At 39.9% G+C, this 22314-nt stretch overlaps 1 protein-coding gene across 1 annotated transcript in view; it reads right to left on the bottom strand.

The window, feature by feature from the left end:
* Positions 1-22314, bottom strand: part of LOC141147887 (programmed cell death 1 ligand 2-like) — a 44177-nt gene that overhangs the window by 5332 nt on the left and 16531 nt on the right. Inside the window, exons 2-6 of the mRNA XM_073635052.1 lie at positions 15224-15294; positions 13600-13959; positions 12419-12709; positions 10417-10509; positions 6849-6983 (exon numbers count right to left, since the gene is read on the bottom strand). Of these exons, the coding sequence (XP_073491153.1) occupies positions 6849-6983; positions 10417-10509; positions 12419-12709; positions 13600-13959; positions 15224-15287 (943 nt within the window). The 5' untranslated portion in view covers positions 15288-15294. The remainder of the gene's footprint in view (positions 1-6848; positions 6984-10416; positions 10510-12418; positions 12710-13599; positions 13960-15223; positions 15295-22314) is intronic.

Here is a 22314-nt window from a genome sequence, read left to right as displayed (position 1 = left end):
GATGTGTAGGATGTATGAATGGAGGGAAAATGAAAATATGGTTGCTAAGGGAAAAAGAGGAGAAGTAGAAATCAGGCTTCCTGGTAAAAGAGTGATTAAGAATCGGTAAAAATTGCTAGCAATTGTACTTTATCATGGAATGTGAAGGGTATGGGCACGCAAGTGAAACGGGCACGCAAGTGAAACGGGCACAGGTATTTACAGAAGTTAGGAAAATACAGGCCAAAATAATTTGTATTCAAGAAACGCATATGGTTAAGGAGAGCCTCAATTACTTGAAAAAAAACATGGATACAATGGTCTTACCACTCAGGTCATACAACTTTTTCAAGAGGTGTCTCTCTAATGGTGCATCGGACGGTGGCGTGGGAGTGATCAGGGTAAGGAGGGATCCAGATGGGCGCTACGTTTTTGTCTTTGCCCTGGTGCACTCACTGCCAGTTGTTATGGGGATATATAACCCACCTCCAGCCACATTGGCAGTATCGAAGGAAGCAATGTTATTTATGTCAGAATACCCAGAGGCACATATTATATGTATGGGAGATTTTAATATGTGGCTGGACCCAAAGATGGATAGATTTGGGGAAAAAAAGCCATGGGAGAGGAGAAGGGTCTAAAATACTGGAAAACTTCTTGAAAGAGGTAGGATGGTTTGATCTATGGAGGATTAGAAACCCAGGGGTCAGAGTCTATTCCTGGAATGCACCAGGTAGAGGGAGCATGTCTAGGATAGACCTGGCACTGGGGAACGAGAAAATACTCCCAATGGTGCATTCGGTTACATATATGCTTAAGGGGGTGTCTGACCACTCTGGGCTGACCTTTGAGTTGAAGATAGGTCCCAGAGGAAGGCGGCCGGGATATAGAATACAGCCCTATTGGTTAGCCCAGATTGGGTCAAATGATCGTATACCGGAGCAAATGGTAATGTTTCTGGAGGCCCATGGTGACAGTATAATGGAGGGTGTAACATGGGATACCTTTAAGGCGTATTTAAGAGGGATAGTAAGATCCACAATATCATACATTAAACGTGCTAATAGACAAGAAGAAGAGGAAATGGAAGATGTATGTAAGAAGGCCGAAGCAGAGTTTATTAAGAATCCCTCAGTTATGAGCCAGATAAAATGGGTAGGAGCGGTGCGTCAATATAAGAATCAATTAATGATCAAAAATAAATGTAAGAGGTTCCAGTTAAAGCAAAAAAATATTTTGAGCAAGGATATTACGCCAATAAAATGGTAAATTACCTGATAAAACAACAAGTATCTACATTAGCTATAACAGAGGTGAGAGATGAGAAAGGGGAGATGGTTAATACAGTGGAGGACATTGTGAAAACCTTCTATAGATACTATGAGAAAATGTACACATTAACACTGACATGCACAGGAGAGGAGATAGAGAAATACCTAGAGGATTTGGAGTTTCTGAAGTTAACAGAAGAACAAAAATGGGAACTGGAGAAAGATATTGAAGTAGAGGAGGTAAAAGAAGCTATTAAGTCTATGGGAAAGGGCAAATCGCAGGGACCAGACTTTATCCCATTAGAAATGTACCAGCGGTATGTGGAAATTACTGCTCCGATACTGACTAAGATGTATAGGGGGGCATTTGATCGGGGGGAGATGCCTTCCTCCATGTACAAGGCAACAGTAATACTGATACCAAAACCATAAAAAGACAGAAAAGATTGTGCGTCCTATAGACCAATATCGTTGTTAAATATTGACTATAAAGTATTGGCAAAGATATTGGCGAAGAGGCTTAATGGGGTAATTTTATCCATTGTAGTGCAGAAGATCAAACAGGATTTATGCCGGGGAAGTCCACTACAAATAATATTAGGAGAACTCAGTTGATGGTCCAGCTGAGGGAGTACTTCCCGGAGTCGAGTGCTTTGGCATCGTTGGATATGGCCAAGGCATTCGACTCCATAGAATGGGAGTTCCTGCAAGCAGTGTTGAAGAAAAGTGGATTTGGGAAAGGATTTAGAAAATGGGTGAGAATATTGTATAAACAACCATGCTCTAATTTCTTAATAAATAGAGTACTGTCTCCTACAGTGAAATTGCAAAGGGGAACAAGATAGGGGTGCCCATTGTCCCCCCAATTGTTCTCACTAGCAATAGAAGCACTGGCTAATAGATTTAGACAATCCAAAATATACAAAGGGATCAGGGTGGGGGATAGGATTATATGCAAACGACATCATACTGTATATGGAGGATGTGCATACTTCATTAGGGGAGGCAATGAAAATAATAGAAACATACGGGATACTATCAGGGCTTAAAATAAACTGGCAGAAATCCGCATTGATGTTATTAGGGCCAGGAAAGAAGAGGAAACCTCAGACCCCATTAAAAATAGTGGAAACATTTAAATATTTAGGAATAAATATCACATTGGAACCAGAAGAAGCTCTTAAAGCAAATATAGACCCCTTGGTAGAATACGTGAAGAATAAACTGGGAGTATGGAAAAAACTACCGTTATCAATGGCAGGGAGAATACAGTTGATTAAATCTATTATACTACCGAAGTGTCTGTATGTGATGCCGCATTCAGAGGTAAAGATAGCAAAATATATATTTAAAAAATTAAACTCCCAGCTAACTAGTTTCATCTGGGCAAATGGGCGATGTAAATTAAAACTCTCTACGCTACAAAGACCTAACACTGCAGCAGGGTTGGCAATACCATACCTATATTTATATTACCTGGCGGGGCAATTAAAACATCTAAAAACCTGGGTAGTTCAGGAACAAGAAATGAGGGTGGAGAAATATTTGCTAAATAAAATGCAGGTAGGAGATCTACTGGTAGGATTAGAAACAACAGAATTAAGAAAGGTTGGAGTAAAAATTCCCCTCCTAAAGCTGGCCAGGTCAGTTTGGAAGGAGGTAAAAAAACTGACGGGATTTAAAGACACCCCACCAGAAACTGCCTTATGGAATAATCCAACGTTCGAAAAATTAGAAATATTTGAAGACAGTAATTTTTGGAAACAGAAAAAAGTAACAACTATTGGCCAGATGTACAATAAGAATGTGATAGTGTCATATGAGAACCTGTGTAAACAATATAACCTCCAGAGTAAACAATTTTATAAGTATCTACAGCTAAGACATTTATTACAGGTACAGTTTGGAAGAAAAGAACTAAAAATTTCCAAATATCCCCTTATAGGCATATTAAGATCTTAAGGATCAAGGGGATTGATATCTAAGTTGTATTCACACCTATTACAGAGTAAAATAAGTGGGGACCCGGTGGGTGTGAGGGACAGATGGCAAAGGGTCATCCCGGGAATGAGTGATCAGGACTGGGATGAAATCTGCTCCTTGCACTTGAAAGTATCGCCAGCAATGAACAACAGGATAATTCAATTAAATATAATACATCAGACATACTTGGCACCGAACAGACTGTATAGGATGGGGAGGATGCAGGCGCCAGACTGCACAAGATGTGGGGAAGGCGGGGCGGATTTTATCCATGTGATGTGGCAGTGTGGAAATATAGGGAGGTATTGGCAACAGGTGGTCAAGAAATTAGGAAAAGTCATAAATAAATCTATTACGGCCACTGTGGAACTATGTGTGCTGGGGGTGGTAAAAGAAAGAGGGAGTGGATATACTAGGATATTTTTGCAAGAAGTATTATTCCTGGCTCAAAACAAATAGTGGAAAAATGGATCCAGCCAAATCCACCTACAATAAACCAATGGGTGAGAGCAGTAAACCAAGTTGTACCACATGAGAGAATAATGTATGAACAAAGAGGAAATATGCAGAAATATGATAAGATTTGGGCAAAGTGGAACAAATCACACTTAACAACAGATATAGGAAGACCTGAAAATATAGTATGGGTAAAAAGGGGAAGGTATTTGTGACCATAAGATGGATGAGAGGGAAGAATGAGTTGTAAGAGTGAATGGGTATGAAAATAGATATATATGTTAATATTGTGGAAGAAAAGAAAGAGAAAAGATCATGTAAACTATGTTAAATAATTTGTAAGTAAAAATTTTGTAATAAAGAGTTTATAAAAAAAAAAAAAAAAAATGCATTGTCTGTTTTGCATGTAAACTGGGCTGGATGAATTAGTTCTGACTATGGGAGCCAGTCCATTCAAACTAACACATACAGTCATACCAAACACAGACATGTTGCATTTAAAATGACTTGGGTACTCATCTAAAAGGCACAATACAATATATTATGTTTTCCCGTAGTCAGAACTAATTCATCCAGCCCAGTTTATGCAAAACAACAGACAATGCATTCAAAACGGATTTCTCTTCCTTTAGCACCTAAGGAGTTATTCTACATCTATGACATCACTTAGGCCAGAAACCAGAAAGCAACTGAAGAAATGTAAGAAAAAAAAAAGCAAAACAAGAAAATATATTATACCTTCTTATGTATTTACAAATTCTAGTAGAATAAGGTTTAAAAATAGTTAATGTTGAGTCACGTCTGTTTTGACAAGGTTGTTTTTCAAGTACAGCATGGCTGGCCAACATTATACAGGCATAAGTATTACAGTTTATTGCAAACATTTTACCATTTTACAAAAGCTCTGGAAGTCCCCGTCAGCTAAAGGAACTGTTATTATAAACAGTGAAACATTTGGATTGTAAAAAAAGCTGCAGTTGACGTTTCCCACTGTGGAATTTAATTAATTGCTAAAAGGTGGACAACATATGATCTAGTTACTGATAAGAGAAGGGTGAAAATGAACATTGCTCCAAAGTAGAATTATGAAAGTACTGGCTGTATTCACATTTTGGACAAGTAGATATCACAAAATGTTAAAGGATGGCTGTGCATCAAGACCGTATATCCAGAGAGTTTGCAACCCAGACCTTTCAACTCACCAGATATAACAATTATGCCCTACAAATTCATTAATCTGTAATGCACTGAGATTAAGTTTAGTGATCTAGACTGGGAAGGAAATAAAACAGAATAAGATCTTAGGAATAAAAATCATTTTTATGTCAGGCATGCCCCAGATCCAGGAGATCTGGCACCAAATTGTTTGGGAAATGTGGAAATTGTTATGTTTGTATAATGAATATTGAAAAAAAATGGCTTCCTAGACAGGGGAGGGGTTTCCCAAAGTTTCTTGTGTAGCCAGGAATGTAAATAGCTTAAACCAAAATTGGACCACAGAGAAAAATGTGCTCATAATTCAAATAAGTTTGATAAGTAGTATTTGTTGATGGCCATCATATTTATTATAAACAGAGACACTTTGTATTTGATGCCAGTTAGATCAAATTACTTAAAAGGATAAGTTCACCTTTCATAATATTATCCTTTATGACAAGGGTTTTACTGGTAGGTAAGGATGAGCTCAGGCGTGTTCGCAACCCGCACGTGCAGAGCCCACCAGGAAGTCGGCACTGCACAGCGCTAATCGCAGGCAGTGAATAATTTCTCAATCTCTGCAGCCGCGGATTGGGAAAATGTCTCGCTGTCTGGGATTAGCGCTGTACAGTGCTGACTTCCTGGCGGGCTCTGCACGTGCGGGTTGCGAACACGCCTGAGCTCATCCTTACTGGTAGGGCAGAAGGGAGAGGAAATATTGGGCCAACTTTTTCGGTCCCTCTGAGGATGCAAAAGGAAAATTGAAGACGGCCACAAGGTTTTGTATAACTGTGTTGTGGCTATAAATGGCTTTAACCCTTTTTTTGTTTTCTTTTTGTTTTTTTATTTTTATCAAATATGTTAAGATCTGCATTTATGGCTAGAAAATTACTTAAAACCACAAAAGCAGAGGTCCTGTATAAAACAGAAATGGTAGTAGCATTTTTTAATATTGCACAATATTTGTGCAACTGTTTATCAAATCTATATTTTCATAAAAAATACAATACAATCTCTATTTTTGTACAAGTGAGGTTGTTTCAAGGAGATAGAAACCAAAGTTGGGTTTAAAAATTCTATTTGCCTAGAAAGGTCCATTTGGCAGTTAAGCTTGCCAGTTGCCATAATATGCAAATATGTCATGCACACTTGACATTGGGACCCCTTTCACACTGGAGGCGTTTTTCAGGCGCTTTAGCGCTAAAAAGAGCGCCTGTAAAGCGCCTGAAAAATGCCTCATCTGCAATCCCAATGTGAAAACCTAAATGCTTTCACACTGGGGTGCTGCGTTGGCAGGACGTTAAAAAAAGTATTTTTGGTGGGGGTTAAAAGCGCCCTGCTAGCAGCCGAAAAGCGCCTCTAAAACAACGGTAATGCGCCGCGACGACGCCCCCGTGCTGTCAGTGTGAAAGTGCTTTAAGGGTAAAACCCACCTACCACAATGCAAATTTCATTCCAATTTTACTGTAACAGTGAAACTGGTGTCTTCTGTCTAGTAGGGTTTAATAAATCTCAGGAGCGGTTGGAGAGAAATACAAATTCGTTGGCTGTTAAAAGAGTTTCATCTGAGTAATTAGATGTTTGCCTGAAGTTCTGCTGTAATAGCTGCATAGTAGGGATGAGCCTACCATAATTGGCTTCGGTTTGGGGCAGGTTCGCAGAACACTAAACTAAAATTTGGGTGCTGATTCTGAACCCCATTGAAGTCAATGGGAGCCGAATATTTAAAAATACTATTGGTAATTTTCTAGGCTAATAGGTATGGGATTGCCAATTAAATGCCATGGGGGTAGGAGGGTGGGGGCTGATCACTGCCCTAGGGAGCATGTATGAAAAAAAATCCCATTTGGCGGAAAGCAGTGTTTTTAATTATGCGTAATGTGAAACTTTAACAGTGCAAGATTACTTTGAATAACATGCTCGGTGGATGTCCTGACCCTTTATTTATTATTCATTACTTACCAATAACATCATGCTCAGAACTGTATCCAGAATATTTGCTTGTAGCTGATGCAGAGTTGTCTATACTGAGAGTCTCACCTAGTTGTATGCTGTTGTATTCTGTAATTCTTTTTTTATAATGACCTTTGTGGTGGCCTAGGATGGTAAAAAAAAGGATAAAGTATACACTATATATATATATATATATATATATATATATATATATATACACACACACACACACACATACATACATATATACACATACATACATACATACATATATACACATACACACACACACACACACACACACACCTGTTTTCCCCCTTTTTATAAGTGAGTGATCACATTCCCTCTGTTCTCAGCGGCATTAGAGCTGGGGGAGGAGAATCAACAGCACACTGAGCTTGTCAGTGAATTGCTGTGCGGGGGGGCGCGTCAGGACAAGTTTGATCATTGGAGCAGAGTACACTGAGTTCTCAGCATACCCTGTTTCCCCGAAAATAAGACCTAGTGTGATTGTCAGTGATGGCTGCAATATAAGCCCTATCCCCCAAATAAGCCCTACCCTGTTTCCCCAAAAATAAGCCCTACCCTGAAAATAAGACCTACAAGGACTTTAACTAGGGCTTATTTGGGGGGTAGGGCTTATATTGCAGCCATCACCGACAATCACGCTAGGTCTTATTTTCGGGGAAACAGGGTAGCTAGAGAGCAACCTCGGTGTGTTCTCCTGCTTACTGTGATCAGTTTTTAATAGGAAAGCAAGGGGACTAGCAGGAACACCAGGGATTTCACATAAAGGAAGCAATACAAAGAGAACAGGATACTTTCTCATACAAGTACATAATACAGCAGGCACATATCAGGAATATGAAGTGTTGGGGTAACAAACGCTTTAAAGCGGAGTTCCACCCAAAAGTGGAACTTCCGCTTTAAGCACTCCTCGCCCCCTTACATGCCACATTTGGCATGTCATTTTTTTTTGGGGGGGGGGGGTGCTTAGTTTTGAGTGGGACTTCCTGTCCCACTTCCTGCTTCTGCCTACGGCCGCCTAGGCGACTCCTCCTCTCCCCCTAGGCGGCCCCTCCCTTTTGGCAATCTTCTGGGACATGTGAAAGGTCCCAGAAGATTGCCTGTCCACTGGGAGAGTGCAGCACGACTCACGCATGCACAGTGCGCGCCCGGCCGTGAAGCTGCAAGCTGTTTCAATGGAGGCAAGGAGAGGAGGGGGGGGAGGAGCGGGGCTCTGTGTGGCCGCATCGTTGACAATGGAACAGGTAAGTATCTGTTTATTAAAAGTCAGCAGCTACACTTTTTGTAGCTGCTGACTTTTAATAAACAAAAAAAGCTTGGAACTCCGCTTTAAGTAAAAACCCTGTACTAGTACCAAGTATAGCAAATGCTATCAGCATGTCAACAAAAAAACAAAATGCCCTGATTCTCCCAGAATTCACTGGCCAGGCTAGAATTCTTATATCAAAAGGAGCAGTGAGCATGCAGCACCCCCTCCCCATCCTTCCTCACTATGCTGATACTAGCCCACCAGCATTGAGAGGCTGTTTTCAGAGGGGTTCCCCCCAAAATGGGAGTCTCCCTCTCAAAGCACCATGGCCTCATGTTGACAGGTTTCTGAGCAGGAACCAGCAATATCTAAAAAGGTACCCTACAGCACCCCCTTCAGTACCGGAAGGTCTAAAGAAAAAGTAGACCCCCCATCCTCTGCTATAACCCCAATTGAGCCCTGTAGAAATTCCCAACCTAGCCATTATTTTAAGTGCCAAGAAAGTTCTGATGAAAGGGTTCCCCGTGACGTCACTGCCTATATTTTAATTAATAGTCCAAATATGGGCAATTATTGCATGTCACGAAATCACTGCCCAAATAGTTCCCCTAATAATTTTTTTTTTTTTTTTTTTTACAGTAAAAGAAAACAAAATAATTGATTATGAATGTGCTCAGTTTGTATTAAAACCCTTGTTTCAGAACTCTCTAAAAAAAATCCACAGCTCCAAGAACTTTAAAATACACAGTTTGAATACTGCACAAGATAAAAAATTAAGATGAAAGGGGTAGTGAAGTAATCTCCCATTAATGAACAGATGTTAGGTTAATCCTGTTTGGTAAATTTTTAACATGAGCGAATCTTATTTGAAGCAATTTTCGGCAGACAAATTTTGTTTGAAAACAGGTAAAAACCACTGGATAGAATGAATTTTTAAAAATGGGTGAATGTTGGGCCAAACATTGGGTGCATTTCTTGTTGAACGATAAATACACCCCTTTGTATTATAAAACAAGACATTGCAACACTGTACAAAAGAAGAGCTTGTTCTCACTGTCTGAGATTTTATAAACTGTTGGAAAATCCCCACAGCTGATAAGGAAGCGTATTATCTTCTGTTGCAGCACAGTCAAATGTTAACTGAGTCTAGAAGAATGATATACACTATATTACCAGAAGTATTGGGACGCCTGCCTTTACACACACATGATCTTTAATGGCATCCCAGTCTTAGTCTGTAGGATTCATCATTGAGTTGGCCCACCCTTGGCAGCTATAACAGCTTCCCTTCTGGGAAGGCTGTCCACAAGGTTTAGGAGTGTGTCTATGGGAATGTTTGACCATTCTTCCAGGAGCGCATTTGTGAGGCCAGGCACTGATGTTGGATGAGAACGTCTGGCTCTCAGTCTCCACTCCAATTCAACCCAAAGATGTATTATCGGGTTGAGGTCAGGACTCTGTGCAGGCCAGTCACATTCCTCTACCCAAACTCGCTCATCCATGTCTTTATGGACCTTGCTTTGTGCACTGGTCCAAATCATTTTGTGGAGGGGGGATTATGATGTGGGGTTGTTTTACAGGGGGTTGGGCTTGGCCCCTTAGTTCCAGTGAAGGGAACTCTTAAGGCGTCAGCATAAAAAGACATTTTAGATAATTTCATGCTCCTAACTTTGTGGGAATAGTTTGGGGGTGGCCTCTTCCTGTTCCAACATGACTGCGCACCAGTGCACAAAGCAAGGTCCATAAAGACATAGATGAGGGAGTTTGGGGTGGAGGAACTTGACTGGCCTGCATAGAGTCCTGACCTTAACCTGATAGAACACCTCTGGGATGAATTAGAGCGCAGTCTGTTTGACAAGCCTCCTCGTCCACATCACTGCCTGACCTCACAATTGCGCTTCTGGAAGAATGGTGAAACATTCCTATATACACACTCCTAAATTGTAGACAACCTTCCCAGAAGAGTTGAAGCGGTTATAGCTGCAAAAGGTGGACCAACTCAATATTGAACCCTACGGACTAAGACTGGGATGCCATCAAAGTTCATGTGCGTGTAAAGGCAGGTGTCCCAGTACTTTGGATAATATAGTGTATCTCATTCTAACGCAATTTAAAAAAGCAAATGGATGGCTACTGTCTCGTATTCTCAAAAGGTGTGTCTATTGAAACTGTATAAATAAAATTCAGAAGTAAATATCAAATATAACAAATACCATAGTCACCATTCTTTTGCTTTTATGGTTGCCTTTTTTTTCAATAAAAAAATGTTATGGAAAAAAAGAAATATCATTATTATCTTACCATATAAAAAGATCAAAATGGGAATTGATACAATTAGTAACGTTATAACAACAACTGCAGATACCCATTCATGCGGTCTTTCATTGCTGATTTCTGAAATAGAAATGTAAGAGCTATAAAGGCTAGGTTTACACTTGAGCATCTATATTTAATACATCTGTCATGTGTTTTATGAACTCATTTTTTAACCTCCCTGGCGGTATGACTATTTCATATTTTTGATGCTGAAATCTGTCCAAACCAGAGTCTAGTAGACATCTCGGGTATGATAAAGTTTGAAGCACAAAATCAAAAATTATAATATAATAAATAACTATAAATAATTATACCAAATAATAATATAATAATAAAAAATATTCAAATCAAAAATACTGAAATTTGCTCAGTTGCAGAATTGTCGCTGTCATTACTTTCAGTGTTTGATGACAGATCTCCCCACAAATCACTATCACTCAATTCTGCGAATGATTCTAATTTATTATCACTGTTTTCTAGCTGGTCTAAAACCACTTTAGATGTAAAGGGACAGTTTTGGTTGCTATGGACAATCTCCAGTTTTCAGGCAGAAAGAACAGTTTTTATAATATAAAACTGCATGCAGGCCACTGGAGAAACCACTAGGGACAAAAAGGGATGTGAAATAATTTCATACAGTAATGTAATCTGTAAGATTACAGTATACTGTATGTATTGTATGCATTTCACTTTTTGAATTTGGCGCCGTTCTCCGTCCCCGTGCGTCGCAACGCTCACAGGGAATGGAGCTCGGCTCAGTGATGAATCGAGACATGGCGGCTTGCTCACACTGCGGGGAGACATCGCAGGACCCAGGGGACAAGGTAAGTAAGCTCTTCCTGGATCCTGCGATGTGATCCCGAGTCTGGCTCGGGGTTACCGCTTTTGGTTCTGAAATTCCGCCCCGAGCCAGACTCGGGAATACTGCTAGGGAGGTTAAAAATTCCATATCAGTGGTCTCCAAACTGTGGCCCGGGAGCCCTTTGCTTGCCTTCATCTAGCCTTTCTTACACTATTCCTCCTACTGGTACGAGACACTAATCTGCCAACTGATATTAACAATAGGGCACCGTTTCCCTCACTGACGCCAGTAATGGGGCATTATTCTACCCTATGATACCAAATGTGATGATGTTTTCTCCCACTGATGCCAGGAATATTTCCACACCCACTGGCCACAATTTGGCCCTCTTAAAGTCTGATGGAAAATAAATTGACCCCTGTTCTATATGAATCAGAGAAGGTATGGCTAAAATGGTTGTGGGAGCAAGGTAGAGCTGACTGTTATATTGCTTGCTCTAACAGGGGGTTATGGCAAAAAATAAAAACCACCATGGGTTCATTAAAAGATAGATCTTGTCAAACAAAAAACAAAAAAAAACAAAAAAAAACAAAAAAAAAGAAAAATCCAAGTAACATCTTGAAGATGGAAAACTTGTTTTTATGTAACATGATAAAAATATATTAAGTAGTAGTATATATATTTTTTCCTATTATGTTGATGTTATATTTAGGTTCTGAGCAATCAATTCCAATTTAGTTTGAGCTCAGAGTGCTATGTCTAAGGAAAGTGTCATTTCAATAAATAAAACTTTATAAAAGAGTCTGGTAACCATAATTAACATTTGTGTCCTTGTAAGCAGATTTATTAATCTATCTACAAAAAGGGATTTTTGCTTAAAAAAAAAAAAAAAAAAAAAAAAAAAAGAAGAAGTTTTATTGTGTTCTTAACAGTTTTTAAGAGTATACAGTCCTGCATGCTGCATCTTTGCCAAACCACAGTGCACCAGCGTGAAACAGATCTTAGGGTGTTTACAGCTTATTATTTCTTGCAGTTGCCCCAGCAATGAAAATGTAATGCATGGTCTGTACACGCTGTTTTCTGCTAATTAGTTTGTTTACCAAATCACTTCTGTAATCATAAGCCTTTTATAAGATGTGTCGCATATGTACCCAGAGAACACAAATAATGGAAAGGTGTGCATACCTGGGAAGGTAAAATACTGTGAAGATGAATTCTGTAGTGCATTATTCCAAAATATGCAAGTGAACGTTCTGTTAGCTTCAGAAGAGATTCTGATCACACTGGTGATATTGAATAATCCTTCAGCAGTGTATATATAGCTAGTATTGTTGATTGCACTGATATTCCCACTGTTACTCAGCCACGTGACCTCAGCCTTTGGATATCCCACAGACTGACAGGAGAGCTCCTTCATGGTTTGTCCTGAGGATGTGACTACATCTGTGACCTTTGTGTTTATTTGTTTGTATGGAGCTGTAGAAAGCATAGAAGAGCATTTTATACATTAGCAAAAAGTCTGTAAGAAATCAAGATAGTAGGGCTACAATATTGATAAAAATAAGCATAAAAGTAGATATTTTGAACAGATTGAGAAAGTGGTGACAACATTCTCAACTAACCCCTAGGACCTAGGTGCAATTTGACAAGATATGCTCCTCTACATAACCCCAGTTAGACTGTGCAGTTTTGTAACAACCAGTTACAGGATTTCATACTGTTTTCACCTAGGTATTTGCATGAAACCTGTATAGAGTGCTACGTAAACTGTTGGCGCTATATAAATCCTGTATAATAATAATAATAATAATAATAATAATAATAATAATAAATAGAGATTGGAGGAAATAGTGACCTATATCACAACATTTCTTAGCTGTAGTCAATTTATTTAAACAAGATTGGTAGCAAATGCAGGAGGCTGTAAGGTGCCAAGCCATCCTGGCTAACTTAGATGGGATTTTGCCCCTTTCTTAAAGTGGTTATAAAGGCTCAAGGTTTTTCACCTTCATGCAGTCAATCACAGCCAGTAAGCCAAAGAGGAGAGAGAGAATGGGGGAGGCCAAGCCACGGCTGTGTGTGTGAAAGGACACGCAGAGCAGTAGCTTGGGAGCAAACCTTCTCAGGTGCCCCCACAGCAAGCTGTTTGCCCCAGGAGTGCCGGTGGGGGACTCAAGAGGAGGAGGATCGGGGCTACTGTGTGCAAAACCATTACACAAAGCAGGTAAGCATAACATTTTTATTTTTTTTTTTAAAACATGCCTTTAATATCAATTGAAGGCAAAATGACCCTACAATTGGAACATTACATGAAAAATAAAAATTGTATTGTGCTGTATACAGAAAATGATTGGAATAGACATTACCTTGTACTTCCAGACTGATTTCTTTAAAGTCTGATCCTTGAGAAGCTATAATGCATAGATAGTGTCCTGCATCAGTCATCTTTACATTATTGATCCTCAAAATGGTACGGCCCTTTTTCAGTTTATCTGACAAGAGCTTCACTCGATCTCTATATTCTTTGTCTTGTAGAATTTCAACATCCTTTCCATTGGAATATTTTGCAACTTCTGAACTGCTCCCTTTTTGTATGCTGTGTTTCCATATAACAGTCATATCCTCAAAATTTGTGATGTGTGTTTCTGTAAAGAGACACTCCATGTTGACTTCATCTCCATACTCAGCTGTATAGCTGGATTTTATGGTTTGCACTGTAAGCAGGCCTGAAAGACAAAAATATATTTGTGTCAGTATATGTAATGTGTTATAATGATTTTAGCCAGACTACTATTGGGAAACAATTAGTTAAATAGCTTATGAAAATGTTTCGATTGCTATTTTTTTTCTTGTGGCAATAATCAGCACTAAGATCACCTGGCCACCCAGCCTCTCTATTCACATAATTATTAATGCTGGACTGAGCCCCTCTCTCTCTGCTGCCTTTATCCAAAATTTTAGTCTGAGGGTGGCTGGATTGTATCTGCATATTTATGTTCCCTCTGATATCTAAAGAAACCCTAAGTGGCAGTACATGTAGACTGTGACAAACCCAACTGGGACAGGGGCTTTTGGGAGGGGACTAGGGGCTTGCTTTCTACCCACTGATTATGGCCCAGAGAGAAGACCGGGTATTTTGTCTGCTTCTCCGGGTCAGAGCATTGAAAAGAGCTCAGTTCAGCCCCTGATCCCATGGAGAGAGCAGATCATTCTCTAATGATGGAAAACAACCTGATGAACACTGAAAGCGAGGCTTGGATTTATTCTCTGAAAAAAAGACAATAAAACTTCCTTTCTGGAGTGGATGTAAAAGTGTAATATGGTGGCCCTCCTGCAAACTGGGTTGGAGAAGTTTCTCCACTTGGGACAGAAATATTTATCAACAATTTCCCTCAAGAAATCTGGGAAGATACATTTATTCCACTTTTTCAGACAGCTGGAACATTGTATGAGTTTTGTCTTATGATGACTTGTTTAGTGGACAGATTACACAAGTGAAAGCTGGTTAATGAGATTTGGACAGCCCTGGGTTTTCTTTCTGGGGAACTGGTACCGAACTGTCTGGGTGGGCACTGACCCTAGTAACCTAGGCTTTTCTAGGTGACTAGTTGTTAATTAGCTTACTGTTTATTTTTATGTTAGCTGTTCACTAGATGTACTGATGATATTACTTTTTAAAGTTTGCATTGTTTAGGATAATGTGATCAAGCTGTTATCTGATTTTGTGTGGTATACATTCTGGGTGAATATACAATATAGTTAGTTTGCACCTAAGCTAGTTTCGTCTAGTTCGGCTGCAATGCTCAGCTATAATACCTGGTTCCTACTTCCAGATTGGAGGAAGCTGAAAATTGGTGGAGGCACCCAGGCTGGGTGCCAGATGGTCTGTCACATTTCACATTTCATATAAGCTAGAAAAGTGCTGTAAAAGAACTAAATAAAGGAATGGGAGTGCAGACTAAAACATAATAGAAGTAATGAATTCCTTACCACAAACTGAAGCACAATATCTGCTCAAAACAAGGACACTAAGAAGGTACCAAGGTATATCCATCTGGAGCCTAAAACATAAAATAACACACTATAGTACAAGATACCACACAAAAAAAAACTAAAGGAAAACTATAATGGTTTAAAGTCAATTTTATCTTTTTTTTTTTAAGCTGACAATTTTTTAAGAAGCATGTGTTTATACATGTTATTATGATTTACGTTATACTGTATACATTTCCAATAATACACATGAGACACAAAGCTGCCTAACTAAGAACACTAGATCCTTCTCATCTGACACATAAATATGAAGGAGTCAGCATCCAGCATAATGTAAGAACTGGCCAAAGTCTGTAATTTAGCAGAACACACAGGGGGACATTTATGAAGGAAAGTAGCTACACAATTAAATGCAAATCAGGTTTCATATCATACCAGGTTTCATTTCACAAAACCTATATGACAATTTTTCTGTGTATTTGTGACCCCTGCATCTGTACTAATGAACAGCCATCCGCAGAAAATTTGCAACGGTCTGCAACAGTTTATCACTGAAGATGAGACAGATTTTCACTCTAAACAGAGTAATAATTATGAAGTGGTCAGAGGTTTCAATCTGTCCCAGTGTTAATTTAGAGCAACTTAAGGAGTAATTTATGGGATTAATTTACTAAAAGCAAATAGGCTGTTTTTCTTTTAGCTTAGTTAATGAGGTGACAATTCACAGGATTTTTGCTCGCACATGATTGAATGATAGAAGTTAGTGGAGCTTCACCACCTTCACTAAGCTAAGGGGAAATCCCTCTGCAAAGTGAGCAGCCTAAAGTCAACCCTACAACTTAAGATGTAACCTTGTAGTAAATTGGTCACATAATTTGTCTTACTTCTTCTGTTTAGCATTGCCTTGCTGTGTGACAGAATTGGTAAAAGTCGCCCACTTCGTTTTATATAAGCCTTATTATTTGTTGCCTATATTCTTCACTCATACATCTTTTCATTTTCACAGGGTAACCTGTTCTCTTAAAGAAGGATATATTGATCTTTCACCCAATTTGTGACACTTAGATATGCAAAAATAAAAAAAAATACAAACAGCAAGCAAAAAAAAAAAAAAAAGCGTATATAGAAGTATGGGGATTTTTTTATGACATTATTGGAAAAATTATTGGTCTTTCATGGGTTTGTCCACACCAGTACAAATAAAAAAACTCTGCTAGATGCAAAACAGAGAACTTTTTCCTCTAACTTTCTTTGCATTGACAGGGGTTCTTGCAGGAAAACAAATATATTTGATTTATTCAAACATTCACTTTATACATTTACCTGTAACCTACTAAACCTATGATGTGAAAAAGTTATGCATATAGCCATTAACCCATAAATAATAAAATGTTTCTAAAAAGATTTAAGAATGGCTGGCAGAATGAAATAAATATTGGCTAGGTAAACTTGACATTCCACTATATGCCACTGCTTGATTCTGCTATGAAACAAATATTTCAGCACATTCACTATCATTCACTTAGCTAGGTGAACAGCCTCGACTCCTTTAAGAAATCAAGTGATAGTATACAGTGTATGTTCTGTTTCAAAAATACACAACAGTGAAGAATAGTTAAAATTTTTACCTGGTACTATTCAGCACTATGTAAGGCATATTTTGGAGGCAGCACCTTTGGCTCTCTGCTGTCTTAAAGCAATTGTCTACCCACGATTTTCTCATATATCCTCCAACTTATTTGACCTTAGCATATGAATAATCGTTTTGATCAAATGCTAACACTAAAGTTTCAGCATAAGTACAAAACTCCCACATGTTATGTAAAAAAATAAGTAAAAGTTTCCACATCCTTTTTGCAAACTAGTTGGAATATGTACTAATCAGCATCTTGGCTTTCCTAACCTATAGTTTTTCTTGAATATTTATACTTGTTTAAAAAAGAAAATTGTTCAGAAAAAAGGAAAATGCATACTAAAATGTCATATTATGAAGCTACAAATTCTATGTTAATTTAATAATATTTACTCATAATAGGAAAATACTGGGAAATTGATTACTGGAAAAAGGAGCAATCTAATATTTCTACCCAAAGTTAAGACATTAGAGGTTTGTATTTAAAACTCTAGTGATGGAACTTCAAAAACTATCCCTTGCAGTGGAGCTGTGCCTGCACTGCAAGGGGCAATTGCTCCTTTAAGACTAGCAAACAAAAGAAGATTTACTTACCTGATCCTGCACCCTTTCCTGCAGCCTCTTCCCCATGCTCCAACGGTCTAGGGTTCTGATGTCATCAAGACCAAAGTAGGGTCCATAGCCCTGCACTGGACATGATGACAGTCCATCACTTTAGCCCGGGGAGCACCATCTGCTTGGGGAGCAGAGGATCAGATAAGTAAAACTGTTTCTCCTCTCCCCTAGACCAGTGGTCCTCAACCCTGTGCTCAAGTACCCCCAACAGGCCATGTTTTGGGAATTTCCCTTAGATAAAATAGCTGTCCAAAATACTAAGCCATTGACTCTGATTTAAAGCACCTGGGTAAGATAAAGGAGAACCTGCAAACATGGCCTACTGGGGTACTTGAGGACAGGGTTGAGAACCACTGCCCTAGACAAAACAAGCTACTGACCCTTGCAGTGTGGATACAGTCTGGAGTTGGGCTTTAAAAGTACACCTGTGCTTAGACTATGGACATTAAATCAAATATATATATTATTAATAACGATTTATATAGCGCCAACAGTTTACGCAGCGCTTTACAATGTAGAGGGGGGACAGCACAATTACAGTACAGTTCAATACAGAAGGGACAGGAGGACCATGTTCGTTGAGCTTACATTCTAAAGGGAGGGGGTGGTGGTACAAAAGGTAATAGATGCGGGGAATGATTTGATGGGGTTGTTAGGTGGGTGTGGGATAGGCTTCCCTGAATAAGTGAGTTTTCAGGGATCTCCTAAAGATGGACAGGTTAGGGGCTGATATATATATATTCCTAATACACAGTAAAAGAGCATTAAAGCAAGCTATCTCTGACCATTCTCTAGGTGCTTTTAATGTGAAGTTATTTCTTCTGAAAGATCCTCAAAGATCACAACATGCACATGAAGAAATTTGGATGCAGAGTACACCTCCAGAATTCAGCATATTTCTCCACTGGGCAGTCACAAGTGTTTGCATATAGGGACAGATGTGCACTTCTGGACACAAACTGTGTGTCCAGTGGGACACATCCATTCCTATAACCACTTAGATATGTGGTTACCAGTGTACAGTTGCAGCCTGTCTGATTTTTATACCTGTGACTCCCAGGCAGAGAAATACTCTGAATATTGGCAGTGTGCACCCCAATACATTGGTGTGAATGAGACCAAAAGATCCTTTCACTGTCAGTTTTTTAGGCGGACTTGATCGGACCTACAATCGCCTCTATGGTGTGGCGGATGTCAGCGGACACATATCCGCTGACACCCACTGCCATCCAATCTGCCCACAAAATCCAGACGGATGATGGTCCTATTTTCCATCTGTCTGGCAGATCAGATCTGATGAAAATGGACAGGTGGTCAGTTTCCACCCCGATTTCCCCATAGAGGAGAGCGAGACTGGGTCTGTGTCCGCTCTGCACAGTGGAGCGGACAGGACCTGTCATTCGCCTGCTCAGCGGGGATCAGAGGAGCTGGGATTTTAGTCAGTTTCTAAAAGATTTTTAAACACCGCTAGTTGTTTACATCAGAGAGCTCGTCATGTGCTTGGCCCTATAAGATTTAGGATCTTGCTGACAACAAGATGTGTAAAAAGTGGTCCATACTGCATCAAGTTATGTCAGTATGACCTTAGAAGTGTACATTCAGCGCCTGCATATTACATATTGTTGATGTTTACATCTTCCCTGTGTAATTAACAGCAGTGGTTCAGTTACGGAATGGCCTTGGCTTTTGGCCACCACCTAAAGACTAGCAACACTGATTCTCAAGTCTCCTACTGAACATCTGATGTACATTGTTCCTCACTGGAAATATCAACTGGGGGTACAAAGTCATTGTCAAAAGCAATGTGTTACATTCATTTTGTAATTATAATAGTGCTGTGTACCATTTCAAATTCTCTGAATGCTGTGTCCATTTATACCTCTCCTCCTAACACAATCCAGAAAGGTCACTATGTAAAGCCAATGTAAACTAGGAATAAGACCCCTTTCACACTGGAGGCATTTTTCAGGCGCTACAGCGCTAAAAACAGTGCCTGCATTGCACCTGAAAAAAGCCTCAGCTGCAAACCTACAAAGCCTGAGTGCTTTCACACTGGGGCGCTGCGCTGGCAGGGCGTCACAAAAAGTCCTGCCAGCAGCTTCTTTGCAGCAGTGGAGGAGCGGTGAATACACCGCTCCTCCACTGCTCCTGCCCATTGAAAACAATGAGGCAGCGCTGCTATACCGCCGGCAAAGCCTTGAAAATAGGGGGAAAATCGAGCGTGCGTGTTATACGCCGACAGCGTACCTCGGAGGGGAACGAGTGCTGCCGAGCCGTCATCTCCTCTCCACTTGGCTCTCCGCTCGGCTCGAACTCAGCTCTCACGTCACACAGTTTATTTAAGAAAAGATTTTTTTCCTGAAACTTCCCTCTGAAATTGGGGTGCGTGTTATACCCCTGTGCGTGTTATACGCCGATAAATACGGTAATTTACCCAGCACTAGTATTTTGTCCCCAATTAAAACATATTTGCTTTAGTTGGTATATTATGCAAGTGAAGCTCTAGCCAGAGGCAGACTGACCATTGAGCCACTCGGGCACTGCCCCACTAGGGGGCCCCATCAGGGTTGCCAGCCTCAGTAAAACCAGGGACAGTATGTATAAATCTGTTTTTTTTTACATCTGTCTGTGTATACTGTGTGTACATGTATGTGTATACTGTGTGATTGTATACTGTGTGGCCCCATAATCTCTGACTGCCTGGGGGCCCCATGAGTTATCTGTACGCCCCTGGCTCTAGCAAGGTATAACCTGGAAAGAAAAGAAAGAGATTAGCCAAATACGTGAAGGGTGTGAAATTTGCAAACAATTCTCTGAACAGCAGTCTTATTCAACCAATTAGAAATCATTTGGTTCTAATCTCATGTCAGCAAAGCAGCTGATTGGTTGATGAGTTATTAAAATTACCAATTGAATAATAATTCCATACTGAAGGCCATTAGAATCATTATCAAACACTTACAAAAACAGGTTCTTCAAATACACTGCTTGCATTTAAAAATGTTTAATAATGTAATATTGAATACAGAGCTGCAATAATTGGTCTTTTTATCTGCCTGAGGTTCAGCTTAACAAAAAAAGTAATTTCTCTCCAAAGTGCTATGGAATTAAGAATATCTTTGCAGGCCTCGGATTAAAATGCTGCACCTTTCCCACACATTTTTACCACCTACACCTTTGAAGGTGATATAAAAGAAACAGTTTCATGTTTATTCATTCCTTCAAGACAATGAACATTGAATATCTTTGTGTACTTTCATTTTTGCCTCAGAGGTCTGTCTGTATGGAAACTGTATTCAAGTTCTCAAAAACCATAAAGATAAAACTTTTTCATCTGCATTGTAAGTGAAGACATTGTCCATGGAGCAGAATAAGGTCTGTAAATTGTTTTGCTTCCTTTAACCCTTTCATGACTAAGCCTATTTTTGACATTTGGTGTTTACAAGTTAAAATCTGTATTTTTTGCTAGAAAATTACGTAGAGCCCCCAAACATATATATATATTTTTAGCAGAGAATCTAGAGAATAAAATGGCAATTGTTGCAATATTTTATGTCACACGGTATTTGTGCAGCGGTGTTGTAAACACAACTTTTTGGGAAAAGGGACACTTTCATGAATTTTAAAAAAACCAAACAGTAAAGTTAGCCCAATTTTTTTGTATAATGTGAAAGATGATGTTACGCTGAGTAAAGAGATAACAAACATGTCACGCTTTATAATTGCGACATACCACGGTACCTAAAAATCTCCATAGGTGTTTAAATTTTTTTTACGGTTACCAGGTTAGAGTTACAGAGGAGGTCTAGTGCTAGAATTATTGCTCTCGCTCTGATGATCGCGGCGATGCCTCACATGTATGATTTGAACACCGTTTACATATGCGGGCGTGACTTCCGTATGCATTTTCTTTGCTGCGCGAAGTATATATTTTTTTTTAAAACCGGCGCCATTGGCAGCCGAGTAAACGGGAAGTGACGTCATGCCATCGCTTCCGTGTTTACAATTAGGAGACTGGAACGAAGCCACTTACGGTTTTGTTCCAGCCTGTCCCTAGCCACTGGAGGCGGCAGATTGTTGATCGGGCCTCCCGGTGGAACAGGAGGCCCGGTAGGAGCGGCGGGAGGGGGGGGCGTTCCCTCCCGCTCCTCCGGTATAACAGCCAAGCGGCTTTTAGCCTCATCGGTTGTTATCCTTGGAAAGCTGATCCCCGGCTCTAAAAAAAAAAAAAAAAACAGTACAGGGATGATGCCTAGGGATGTCTAGGGGTGGCCATGCATGGCTCAACCTCTCTCATAAAGCCCTCTGGAGTGATAATCAATCAATTTCTCTATCCATGCTACATAGCATGGATGGAGGAATCTCCATTGCAAGCTACTGTATCAGGCAGTTGCATCACCTGTGGCTTTCCACTTGACTCTGATTTTTAAATGTAGTTTTGTTGAGCTTGGTGGTGCCTGCAGAGCCAACCATGGCTTGAATTTTGTCAGATTCAACCTAAAGTGGTTCTAAAGGCAGAACATAAAAAAAAAAAAAAAAAAAAAAAAAAAAGTCTCACTGGTAGTATTGCCCCCTCACCTACCTATCTACTTACCTAAGTGAGATTTCGATTCAGCGCTCCTGCTGATGTCAGCCAAATCCTGTGAGGAGGGAGGGGCAGGGCAGAGCCATGCTGTTTGTCTATGGACGCACACAGCCCAGCTCTCAGGTGAGCGCGCACGTTAGCCCCTTTAGCAAATGGCTTGCTGTGGGGGCAGACAAAGAAGAGATGGAGCGAACAGCGCCAGCAGGGGACCCCAGAAGAGGAGGATTGGGTCACTCTGTGCAATATCTTGCACAA

This window comes from Aquarana catesbeiana, linkage group LG01, assembly GCF_042186555.1.
Source record: "Aquarana catesbeiana isolate 2022-GZ linkage group LG01, ASM4218655v1, whole genome shotgun sequence".
Classification (NCBI taxonomy): domain Eukaryota; kingdom Metazoa; phylum Chordata; class Amphibia; order Anura; family Ranidae; genus Aquarana; species Aquarana catesbeiana.
The sequence above is the reverse complement of the archived record's forward strand: the minus strand, read 5'-3'. Positions and strand labels throughout refer to the sequence as shown.